Source organism: Equus quagga, chromosome 18 (assembly GCF_021613505.1).
Source record: "Equus quagga isolate Etosha38 chromosome 18, UCLA_HA_Equagga_1.0, whole genome shotgun sequence".
Taxonomy (NCBI): domain Eukaryota; kingdom Metazoa; phylum Chordata; class Mammalia; order Perissodactyla; family Equidae; genus Equus; species Equus quagga.
In genome coordinates this window covers 7,828,757-7,842,238 of record NC_060284.1, presented here as the reverse complement: position 1 = coordinate 7,842,238, position 13,482 = coordinate 7,828,757, and the positions used below count along the sequence as shown (strand labels likewise).

The following is a 13,482-nucleotide window of genomic DNA, read 5'->3' as shown; positions in this document are numbered from 1 at the left end:
GATACAATTCAACTGAGTGCAACTTTAGTTTTTGTTATGACACTGTATAATCAAAATCAAAGATATTAATAGAAAAAATAACATTCAATAGGATTTTCTAGTCAATGAGAAATCACTAACCACTTGTTTCTCTTGAGTCCCTTTGTACTAAAATCATATACTTTATTCCTTTGGCTTTGGTGTAGGACTTAAGAAATGGTCACCCTAAAGATGGACCTAAGTAATGAGGAGTGGTGAAGACTGGTGTCCTGGAATGGAGGTACAGAACTAAAAAGAGAAGCAGAGCTGGGTGGGAATGTGCAATTCAGCAGCTCTGATGTTTGACGCATGTGAATGTTAATTTATAATGCTTGAAGCTGTACATATATATTATATGATGTCTCATGTTTAAAACATTTCAAGAGTTAAACAGAAGGTGAGTCCTGGAGAGCTAAGATGAGCACACAGCACAGTATAGTTATATAGCATGGAATAGTAGGAATAAAATAGTTTTGGGGGTCAAACTTAGGTTTGTATTCCAGCTTCGGCACTTAATAGCTGTGTGACAGTGCATAAGTTATTTAAACATGTCTAAGATCCTGTGGCCTTATCTATAAAATGTGACCAGTAATTGTTCAAGCTTAAAAGGAAGAAAGGCTGGCCCAAGAATGGAAGGGAGATGCAGAGGAAGTGGGTCTTGTTCCATACAAGAGGGAAATTGGGTTTTTAAAAAATTTAAAAAAGAAATTGAAGATAATGGTGACACAAACATTCCACAAACTGCAGAATGTAGGTAGGAAAAGAGGGCACTGAATGATATATATAGGGGCCTGGAGGTCATTTAACATCAGTGCCCAGATCCCTGAGCTCCCCAACTACCACCTCTTCTGTCCCTTCTTCCCATTCCCATGCCCAAAATATTTTGCAATAGCTGAGTATGTATAGACAAATATACACTACAAGCAATAGTGTGGGATATAATGTTGAATACCTTACTTGTTCCACTATGCTAGGCCAGTTGGCAAATACGTTATCTAAGATTACTTTTAATACTAAGCCAGCTCTTGAAAGTGATTGGTTCAGTTTAGTAGGCTTAAGCCAATGAGTGCATAACTTTCTCCTGGTGTACAGTAGTGTTACAGGAATAGTGCTGTAAGCTAAGTTGGGCTAGTGAAGTGATAGGGATCACATAGGGAACATTTTCTAGGAGCTTCCGGGAGGTTTTCTAACGTAAATAGAAGCCCAGGAAAAGATAGTAACTCTTCCTGGGCACACTGGCATTTTGATGCACATGTGTGAGGTCTACACTGTACAGTGTGGTGCTACCAGCCTGAGGATTTCATCAAATTCCCTTAACAAATATGAACACCATCACCACCCCTACCTCTCCCCACCCCCCCCCCCCCCGCCAGTGCCTAAGCCCCTGATAAGTGAGTGATATGACAGTAGCACCAGCGCATCAACACCATACTAGAGTCACTGGGACATAGTTTGAAATCGGGACCTGGTAAAGAACACCAGTATCTGGGGACCCACCACAGACTTGAGACGAAGTCAACTAGAAGAAGGTAGCCTCAGAATCTTTCCAATCAGTGCATCCCACTTGTTTATCTTGTTCACCATAAATCATCCAGGGCTTGACTGGTTTTCAATCCTTACTTCACTGACACATATTTAATATACAATTCTTAACAACACTGGCTCATCAGCTCTCTGAAGGAGAAAAGTAAAATAAGAAACAGAAGGCCAAAAGAAGAGAGAACTAAAAAGCAAGATCAGAGCGTAAGTGACAGCTGACAACTTGATATGGAGGGAAGCACAGACAAAACTCTATTGCTATGCTTTACAGTAATTGGTGTTTACAAAACTGTCCTTGAGTCAGCAGGAAAGTTACATCATGTTCAGTAACTTCTAACATGAAGGCAGAAACATGACTAATCATCATGATTTTTACCAAACTAGCTAATAAAAGAATATTTTGACATTTGGAAGGGTAGCATTCAGTTGTTTGAAAACAAAATAGTTTTAAATATTATCTCCTAATAATATCAAATAGATTGTTTATATTAAAGAAAAGTATACTATTATTGCCATAAAGATAGAATTATGTTATTAGGAATTTAAATTTTATAAGAAGGTAAAATAAAGAAAAAAAACCTCTTAAATGAATTTTTAAACAGCCCACAATTGCAACTATGCTACTAAGAGTTTCTTAGCTATTGAAAACTAAATTGGATTGAGTAAAAAGAACCAAAAAAAAAAAAATACAACATTATAGCAAAGCTATTGAAACAAAGTCTGAGAAAATATAAATTTGGAAAAAGTAAATTGAGGTCCTAAACATTTAAGAGTGTTATATCATCTTGATGAAGTGACCCTTTTGGCATTATGAAGTGACCTTCTTTAATACGTTTTACTCTGAAATTACTTTTCCCTGATATAAATATAGTCACTCAAGCTTTCATTTAGATAATGTTAACCTGATATATCTTTCTCCATTCTTTTATACATAACCTTTCTCTGTCTTTATATTTAAAGAGAATTTTTTTAAAGGCAACATATATTGTCTTGCTTTTTCGTCCGATCTGACAGGCTCTGACTTTTAATTGAGATATTTACACCATTTACTCTTAATGTAATTCTTGATCTGTTAAGGCTTATGTCTGCCATTTTATTATTTGTTTTCTGTTTGTTCCCTTGGTTTCTCATTCCTCTATCTCTTTTTTCTTGCCTTCCTCTGGGTTACTTGACTATTTTTTTAGTTCAATTTTAATTTATTTAATGTTTTTTAGTATGTCATTTTGTATAATTTTCTTAGCAGGTCCTCTAGATATCACAAAAGACTACTGGGTTCAGTGTTATACCACTTCATGTGAAATAGAAAAATCTTACTTCCATTTAGGTCCCTTGACCCTCCCCATTTTATACATGTAGTTGTCGTAATCATTTTTCTACATACCTTGTGAATCATATCAGGTACCATAATAATTTTTGCTTCAACCATAAAATATGAGGTAAAAGAGTTTATTACGGTTAGTTCTTTTGTTCATCCTATTCTTGTTTCCTTACGGATCATTTTCTGTGATCATTTTCTTTGTGTTTGGAGAATATTGTTTAGCCATTCTCCTGGAACAGGTCTGCTGGCAACAAATTCTCTAATTTTCCTTCATCTGAGAATGCTTTTCTTTCTCCTCAATTACTGAAGGATAGTTTCTTTGGATATAGGAGCCAGAGTTGATAGTTCTTAATAACTCTTGAAAAATGTTGTGCCATTTTCTTCTGATCTCTATGATTTCAGATGAAAAATCCACTGTAATTTGAATTCACATTCTTTTTAGGTAAAGAGCAAGGTATTTGTTATTTCTCTCTGGCTGCTTTTAAGATTTTCTCCTTTATCTTTAATTTTTAGAAGTTTTATTATGACATGTTCTGGTGTGGATATTTTAGGGTTTACCCTATTTGGAATTCATCCAGGTTCTTGAATATCTAAGTTTATGTCTTTTACCAATTTGGGGATGTTTACAATCATTATTTCTTCAAATACTTTTTTTCAGATACTCTTTCTTCTCTCCTTCTGGAACTCTGAAGATAAAAACATTAGATCTTTTGTTATTTTTCCACAAATCCTTGAGGCTCTGCTCATTTTTATTAAGTCTATAACCTCTTTGTTGTTCAGATTGAGTAAACTCAAATAATCTGTCTTCTGTTTCACTTAGTCTATCCTTTGTTATTTTCATTCTACTATGGAGGCTATTTTTTTTTTTTTACCATTTCTTTTTTTTTTTATTGAGTTATTGATAGGTTACAATCTTGTGAAATTTCAATTGTACATTAATGTTTGTCAGTCATGTTGTAGGTGCACCACTTCACCCTTTGTGCCCACCCCCCACCCCACCTTTCCCCTGGTATCCACTAAACTGTTCTTGGTCCATAGTTTTAAATTCCTCATATGAGTGGAGTCATACACAGATTATCTTTCTCTTGCTGGCTTATTTCACTTAACATAATTCTCTCAAGGTCCATCCATGTTATTGCAAATGGAATGATTTTGTTCTGTTTTGCAGCTGAGTAGTATTCCATTGTATATATGTACCACATCTTCTTTATCCATTCGTCTGTTGATGGGCACTTAGGTTGCTTCCACGTCTTGGCTATTGTAAACAGTGCTGCAATAAACATTGGGGTGCACAGGACTTTTGGGATTGCTGACTTCAGGCTCTTTGGATAAATAACCAGTAGTGGGATGGCTGGATCGTATGGTAGTTCTATTTTTAGTTTTTTGAGGAATCTATGGAGGCTATTTTTTATTTTAAAAAAAGATTTTTGTTTTTTTCCTTTTTCTCCCCAAAGCCCCCCGGTACATAGTTGTGTTATATTCTTCGTTATGGGTCCTTCTAATTGTGGCATGTGGGACGCTGCCTCAGCGTGGTTTGATGGCAGTGCCATGTCCACGCCCAGGATTCAAACCAACGAAACTCTGGGTCGCCTGCAGTGGAGTGCGCAAACATAACCACTCGGCCACGGGGCCAGCCCCTAAAAAAAGATTTTTATCTTGGTCATTAAGTTTTTCAGTTATGTAATTTCCTGAGTTTTTAATAACTTCGTTTTCTTTGCTGAGATTTTCTATTTTTCTCATTCATGTCAAGAGATTATGTAACTGTTTGTTGAAGCATTTTTGAAATGGCTGCTTCAATTCCTTGTCAGATAATTCTAACATCTGATTCATCTTGGTATTGGTGTAAGTTGATTCTTTTCTCATTCAGATTGTGGTTTTCCAGGTTCTTGGTATGATATCATTTGTATATTACAAATAGATAATACTACCATTGATACAATAAAATTTTTAATTTTATCTTGGACATTTTAGTTGTTAGGAGACTCTTGATCTTACTTAAATTTTCTATTTTAGCAAGCGTATCCTGTTTAGATTTAGCGTTTAGATTCTGGACTAATTTTGTGGGCTTTAGTTCCAATGACGGTTTTCTGATCCCTTGTACTGCTAATACTATTCTGGTCTGCTTTGTTCTTCTGGGACTGCTGGGCTCCTGCTCAAACCCTACTAGTGCCATCTGCCTAAGTGGAAGGAGCTTTTCTGGGCTTCCTAACATTACTGGGTTACCTTCTGGGAATGTGCAGAAGCCACTGGGCCTGGGTCTCCTTATGCCACTGCCTGGAAGGTAGGGAGATACAGGGTTTTACTGCCGCCACTGTTACCACCAGATACCACCTGGTCTGCCTGCCAATCCAAGCAGAGCTGGAAAGACCTAAGGCTTCACTGTTCTTCTGCAGCAGATGGATCAAACTGCCTGCCAGCCGGGATTATAAAATGGAAGTTAGGGCTGTCTACAAGGTTTCTGTTGGGCTTCCCCTCTCCTGGTCCTTTGAATTGAGAGAGCAGGATTTTCTTGCTTTGTTTCCTTTTTTAAAATGTCTTTTTTTTTTTTTTTTAAAGATTTTTATTTTTTCCTTTTTCTCCCCAAAGCCCCCCGGTACATAGTTGTGTATTCTTCGTTGTGGGTTCCTTTAGTTGTGGCATGTGGGACGCTGCCTCAGCGTGATCTGACGAGCAGTGCCATGTCCGCGCCCAGGATTCGAACCGACGAAACACTGGGCCGCCTGCAGCGGAGGGCGTGAACTTAACCACTCGGCCACGGGGCCAGCCCCGAAAATGTCTTTTGATAGTGTCAGGTTGCAGGCCTCTCTGGCACCCAGCCCAGGGATATATGGAAGATAAAAAGGAAACCCAAGGAACACACCATGTTGTCTTTCCTCAAGACCTGAGATCCTAGACAGTCTGCTCTCTTCTTTTAAGCTCTCGAAGTCCTTTTATCATGGTCTGTCGAATAATTTTCAGAGTGTTTAGTTGCATTTAGAAGGTAGGAATAGGGAAAGGTAAATCCCTGTCAACTGTTTCAGAATCAGAATTTTTCCTTCCTCCCTTCCTTCCTCATTTCCTTCCTTCCTCCTTCCTTGATTTCTCTTTTTCTGTTTTTATTTCTTTCCTTCCTTCTTTTCTCTCTTTTTCTTACTTTCTCTCCCCTTTTCCTCTCTCTTTCTTTTCTTCAAGCAGATTCCTATGGTGCACTTTTACTTTAAAAGTTAAGTAATTAATTTCTTCAATCATTCTAAAATATTAAACATCTCCTAAGTCCCAAGCACTATGCTATGTGTTATTGATACAATGATGAATAAGACAGATATCTTGTTGTTCAAAGAGCTGATTGTGTAACTCTAAAATATTTGTCTGGATGTATCTGTGTGCAGATCTCATTTAACTGATTTGTATAGTACACTATAAGACATTTTAATATGCAGTCAGATGTTTTTATAACTTTGAAAAGTATATTCAATTAAGTATGATGATTTTTTCTCTGAATTTCTCTGATTTCTTTCTTAGGACAGCTTATAATTCTTAAGTTGGATTTTCATTTTTTTATTTCTCCCCAAATGTCATTGTTTCCATTCATACTGATTTTTGGTCATATTTCCTTTGCATTCATGGGTTTCCAGTATGTGTTTTTCAAGCTCCTGATATTTTTACAATGTTAATTCTTTTGAGATTTAAGTATGCTCTTTATGTTTAGCTTTCTATAATTCCCTTTCTCATGAATGTTCAGTTTTATTTCTTTTACTTTTTGAAAAAAGTTGCTGTCTTTTTCATATTTCTTATTTTGCAGCTGTTTCATAGACTGCTTATCATCTTGTAATTATTGAAAATTTTACTCAACTTTCCACTTTTTTCTTCTAGTTTCTGCATTTATTATTTTCCAAAGGTATACTCTTCCTTTCCAGGGTAATTTTTTTTTTTCTGATTCTATATCATTTAAAGAATATATATTTGGTTCTCCTATCACTGAATATGTTCAGGAATTAAAAGAATGCTAGTGTGGTTGGAGCACAGAGGGCAAGAGAACAGAGTGTGAAGTGAACCTGAAGGGGTGAGTAGAGGGCAGACTCTGCAAAGTCCTATAAACTATTGTAAGGCTTTTGTTTTTCTTGAATGAGCAATGGGAGGCCATAGGATCATTTTAAGATGACAAGTTTTCATAATTTTGTGTAGGAAAGCCATTACAAGAGTATCTTGTAGAATCGTAGAATCTTTGAAAGGACATGATTTGTGAACAGACACAAAACACACTTAGGAGGTGAAATCGAGATGCCTTCAAATTATGGTGGATATAGGAGGAAAAAGGAGAAGGAGGAGTAAACGATAACTCCTAGATTTATGTCTTTTGAACCTGGATGGTTGAGAGCATCTAATACTTGGACAAAAAACACTGGAAGAAGCTCCAGTTTTGAGAGAAACATCATGGATTTAGTGAGTTTCAATACTGCCAAGGCATCCAAGAGGATGTGTCAAGTAGACATTTGGATATACGGAGAGAGGTCTAGGCTGGACATATCAATTTGTGAGTCATCTGATCATAAAAATAATTGTCACTGCAGGTGTAATGAGATTGTCTATGGAAAGAATATATCTGGAAACAAGAAGACTTCAGACAGCCTTCGAAATTCTAATATGTAATGGCTGGAAAAAGAAAGTTGAGCATGCAAAGGTATAAACAAATAGAAGGAAGAAAACCAGGAGAGTATTGTGACATGGTAACCAAGGCATTAGAGGGTTTTCAAAAGGAGGAAATGGTAAACAGCATTGATTCCTGCTAGGAAGTTCAGTAAGAAAAGCACTGAAAAAAATGCCTGATGAATTTAGCAAAAGATAGGCAGAATTCTGGGATGGCCCCATGATCATCACACCTCCAAATATTCAAGCCCTGTATAATCCCCTCCCCTTGCATGTGAACAGGACCTGTGACTTGCTTCTAATCAACATAATATGGAAAAGGTGATGATACAATTAAGGTCCAAATAAGTTGACACTGAATTAATCAAAAGTGAGATTATCTTGGGTGAGCCTGGCTTAATCAGTTGAAAGCCCTAAAAGAAGGACAGGACCCCCCCTGAGGAGAGAGAGTGTCCTTGTTAGCTCAATGAAGAAAGTAGCCATGTTGAGAATGTACGTGTAGCAAGGAAGCACAAGAGGCCTCTAGAACCTAAAGGTGGCCTCCAGCTGGAAGTCAGCAAAAAGCACGGCTCTTGGTCATAAAACTACAAGAAAACGAATTCTGCCAACAGCCTAAGTAAGCTTGGAAGTGGACTCTTCCCCAGCTGAGCTTGTGACGAGTTTTCAGTCTGGTGAGATCCTGAAGCAAAGAACACAGCTAAGGCCTGGACTCCTGACGCACAGAAACTGTGAGATAATAAATGAGTGTTGTTTTAAGCCAGTAAATCTGTGGTGATTTGTTATAATGCAATAGAAAACTAATATAGCAACATAAAGAGTTTATTAGTGGCCTGAATGAAACCTGTTTCAGTCGAGTGATTGGGAAGGAGCCAGACTGCCTGGGTTTAGAGGAGTGAGTGGGAGGTAAGTAAATGGAGTGAGGATAGATGAGTCTCTAGAGAGGTTTGCTGGGAATAGAACACGAATGTAGGGCTGTAGCTGAATAGCGCTGCGGTTTTGAAGACAAAGTTTTTCTTTTTGTTTTTTAATGGGAAGTAACTTGAGCGTGTTTAAAAGTCTATTACAAGAATCAATTTTTACTGAAAGTTTGCTTGGCTCTGCTAGATGGAGCAGAGCCAGATAGAATTCACATGAAATAATTGGTTAAGAGCTATGCCTGGTCACCTAATGTTGATATTAACATTGAAAATATTGTAAAAGACTATAAAAAGATCATAAAAGAAAGCAGTATGAATTATGCTATTTAGCAAAACCTTCCTATTTGCAATATCTCCAAAGGACAGAGGGCTCTCCTTGCTTTGGGAGGACCCTATAGTCTGAGTCAAGTTCTAGTATCCCTTTCAATTTTCAGTAAAGAGGGGCCACTGCCCTGTGACTTTCTGTGATGGTTTCCTAAGGGGGCAGCTTTCCATGGGAGTTGACCAACAAGTCTTGATCTAAATTCTGTACTGAATTGGTAGAATGCCAGGGAAGAAGCTATGCCATTGTGTGAGACAAATTGCTATCTAACAGGAATCACCATCTCACACTGCTGCTAGAACTTCAGCTTTATGTCATTTGTTTACAACCCGTTCCTTGCTATGCGTTATTGCTTCTAAAAATAGTGGCAGTAATTTCTGTAGATTTTCATTTCCATGTTCAAAGACATGCTTTATTATCCTCAAACGGTTAGTTTGAAATAAAAAGAACAATAATAACAACTGAAAAGAAAGAGAGAGAAAAGAAAGAAAATTCTGTCTCAAGTTCAGTACCAAATACTTAATATAAATATTTCCCTTAATGCTCAGAAGAACCCTACAAGGCAAGCTCTATCATTATCCTCATTTTTCAGGTAAGCAAATTGAGTCTTAGATTAAAAAAATAATACCCAGAGTCCTATAGCTGTTCGCATTAAGTGTCACATTAGAGAATGAACTGACTCTGAAGTTCAAATCTTAATTAACTACCATGAGATGCTGTGCCTATTCTAAAAAGAAGGCTTCTTTCTTAAGGAATTAACACTGGTCTGTAATAGGATGAGAACAATTGTTCATTATACTAACAAAGGATTTTGAAGACCTCGCTGGTTTCTCATGTCTCACTATGTCTTTCCATGTCCAATAACATAGTCAATCCAGCTCATTCCTGTAGTGATATTTCAAAACTTGCCCTGACTGCCACAGTCCAATGGACGAGAATTTATTTGTTATAACACAAATAACAGTTATGGTATATACCTCACATTAGGCAATAATAAGACTTAACTCTGAAACATGCCTATCACCATTCGTTTTCTGTGTCCATGATGATTTAATATCATCTGCAGCCAGCCATTTGACTTAGGCCAGTAGTTTTCAAACTGTAGTTTGCATCAGAATCTCCTGTAGGGCTTCTTCAAAACACAAATTACTGGACTCGACAATCAGAGGTCTTAATTCAACAGATGTGGGTTGCAGCCCTACAAATTTGCATTTCTGACAAGTCCCCAGATGCTGTTGCTGCTGGTGGTTTGAAGACCACACTTTGAGAACCACTGGCCCAGACTGGGGTTTAAAACCTTTTTCCATAAGAATTGGGTAAATACTTTTGTCATTGTGGGCCATACAGTCTCTGCCACAACTAGCCAACTCTTCCTTTGTAGGACAAAAGCAACCAGACACAATACCTAGAGAAATAGGAGATGGCTGTGTTTTAACACAATTTTATTTACAGAAACAGGTGTCAGGCTGGGTTTGGTCAGTGGACCACAGCTGGTCAACCTCTGGCCTAGACCAACTCAGTACAAGAGGCCTGGAAAATCACTGCGTTTATGTTAAATCACAACTCTGTGAGAATCAACTAGAGATTTATCCACAGTACCCCTTCCAAGTTTTTAAATAAAATCTGCAGAACTATACCAGAGGCTAAGCTGATTGTGTTAAAGCATAAGCATAAGAATAGAGGAGAAACCCCAAAGCTTTCCCAGGAATCTAATAAAAAAGTGATACCTTTGTGCAAGAGTCTGCATCTTATAAATAGTTTTTGTTCTAAGATGCCCATGAACTCTGTCTTCATTTTCAAATTTTAGTTTTAATTAGATATTGTTTATAATGTTAGAAGCTATAAATCTACCAATTAAAAGAAAACTGACACTACATTAAATGACATAGAGGCTAACCTAATCAAGTTATCCAATGACCTTATAATAAAACAAAACAAAACAAAAGCACTTTGTCACAAGTTTGCCCAGCTTTAATGCATTTGTCTTTACCCAGAACAGTGTACTTCAAACTAATTCAAAATGCCAATGTAAGCTTAAAAGTCTACTAAACTGTATATGCTCGTGGACCCACTGCATTAGCTCTATCCTTACAAAGTGTAAGTTCTTGGAAAAAGACACAATTCAGATAAATTTTTGTCATAATAGAAGGTAATTTAGTTCTCTTAAAATAATTATATGCAAATACCATCAGGAAAGCTAGTATTATCAGTCACCTTATAAACTAACTTAGAATGCAAGTATTATGTCACACGTCTCCAACAATGCTACAGACTAGAAATATTTAAATAAAATCTCTACAGACAATTATATATTCTGATATAATAATAATTTGAAAATTAACTAAAATGACTCCTTGGTGGGATACATGACTACCATCTTCCAAAATCTTTTCCTAAATTCAATTAAATCAAATACTTCACTTGACCAACACGCTTATATTTACCACTAGACATTTATTCCTTAGCCTAATGCTAGACTTTAGTGGTTTTCAAAGAGTACTCAATTAAAAAAAAATGCTGAAAGAGTATTGTGGTCAAATTAAACTGGAAAATGTTGGTTTTGAATACACTTTAAGTTTTTTTTTTTACTTTAGGACTCCTCAGAAATATTAATATTCATGGTACAAATATCTAAGAAAGACGTGGCAGATTGTGCAGCCTTCTCCAATCTCATTTGAAGGTGGAACCCAGCCGTCAGCAGAGCATCTTGAAGCACAAGAGGAGCGTGTAAGAAAACAACGTTCTTAGGGCCTGAATCCAGGTACCAGGTGATAATATGCTTCTGAAGATAAATTCCATCAGATTCAACAAATATTCATTAAGTGCCTTTATGATTTAACCAATTGTGCAAAAGATAACCCTTTAGTTGTGCCACGCTACTCACCAAAATCTACCTAGAACACGTTACTCCCATTAAACATACTTACACTCCTCTTCAGGCCTCTTCCGAAGTGCTGCACGAACCTCCTTACAAGGACTTCTCTGATATTGTGGGGGATTCCTTCCCCTTATTAGGTTCTCCATCCTATACGAGAAAATCAAAAGAGTATTTTAATACTAGAATCTTGATCAATTTGAACAAGTTAAATGGTCTAAATCAAGATTCAATAATTCAAGTACCTACAAAGGCTTGGTGGACAACACCATTGAGAGTATCTAGCAAGGAGTAAGACAGTAGGAAGGGACAGGGACTGTGGTAAACTGGACAGTGCTTGACTTTACCAAGGCATTCAAATTCTAAAAATGTAAAAACACACGTGGAGGAAACTCATACGCACATTCTCCAATGAGAGACTGTTACGGACTGAATGTTTGCCTTAGGCCCCCATTCCTATGTTGAAGGCCTAACTCCCAATGTAGTGGTAGCTGGAGGTGGAACCTTGAGAAGTAATTAGGTTTAGATGAAGTCAAAAGGGTCCGGCACCCCTGATGGGATTAGCGTCCTTATAAGAAGAAAAGGGACCAGAGCTGCCTCTCTCTGCCTTATGGGGACACAGTGAGAAGGTGCTCAAATGAAAACCAGGGAGAGGGCACTCAGTGGGAAGCGAATCTGCCGGCACCTTGATCTTAGGCTTCCCAGCCTCCAGGACTGTGAGAAATACACGGCTGTGGTTTAGGCCACCCAGCCTGTGGCATTTTGTTATAGCAGCCTAGGCTGACTGAGACAGAGACCTACTGACCACAGAGTGATCACCTCTAAAGCAAACAAATTTACCAAAAGTCAGGTCACCCTTCAGAAAGAAGGAACGTCTCTTTCAACAACACTCTGAAGACCAGTTTTCAAGGTGTCGAATTACTGCTTTGATCCCACGCCAATGGCTAAACTGGGAGGGGTTTTCTGATTCTACCGGCTGTGACTTCTTGAAAAAGTGTTAATATAAAGTGCACTTCTCAGTTACTAGCGACATAGCAATGCTGACAACCAGGAAATAATAATAAATGTATCAAATGCAACTTGGCTTAGCATATTTAACAGCTTATACTTTATGGTCAGTATTTTTTGGTTCAGTAAACCATACAGTTTTGTGCCACTGATGCACACTCTAGTCATTTTGATAACACTGAAAACTATTTAACGCACAGAATTTGAAAATTCAGAACAAAACCCTGGTATTGATTTATCACTTCGAAAATATAAATACAGCTTCTTAGCTACATAATTATTCTAATGGGATATCTCTGGTTTTGATAACTGCACTGGCTGATAGCATATATACCATTGAAAACGGTGTGGTTGTTATGGATTATGGTGGTGGATGGTCTCCTAGGGTTAGTGGTACAGAGGATTATGTTTCGGGTGTCTAGAGAGGAAATTGGTAAAGGATAAGCCAATAAAAGCAGTATTTAAAATGGTGTAAAATATGAGATAAGTAACCTTTTGTACTGGAATAGTAACATAACACTCTTCCTAAGGGAAGCTGTGACTGGTTCTTAAAAACACCTTTCCAGGGGCCAGCCCCATGGCCTAGTCGTTAAGTTCAGAGCCTGGGCTTGGTTCCCAGGTGTGGACCCACACCACTCATCAGCAGCCATGCTGTGGTGGCGAGCCACAGTGAGACAGAGGAAGATTGCCACAGATGCTCACTCAGGGCTAAGCCTCCTCAATAACAACAACAAAAAAACCCAAAAAAACACCTTTCCAGATATACTTCTTGAAATTAATCCATTCATACGTAAGGGCCACTTTATGTGTTTGTGTGTGTGTGTGCGTCTGTGTGCACGCTCATGTCCCCCTGCCGGTG

General features: G+C 37.7%; 1 protein-coding gene across 1 annotated transcript in view; it reads right to left on the bottom strand.

Moving 5' to 3' along the window:
- Positions 1–11,764, bottom strand: part of LRRC7 (leucine rich repeat containing 7) — a 392,875-nt gene extending 381,111 nt beyond the window's left edge. Inside the window, exon 1 of the mRNA XM_046645726.1 lies at positions 11,668–11,764. Within this exon, the coding sequence (XP_046501682.1) occupies positions 11,668–11,764 (97 nt within the window). The remainder of the gene's footprint in view (positions 1–11,667) is intronic.
- Positions 11,765–13,482: the final 1,718 nt, after the last annotated feature.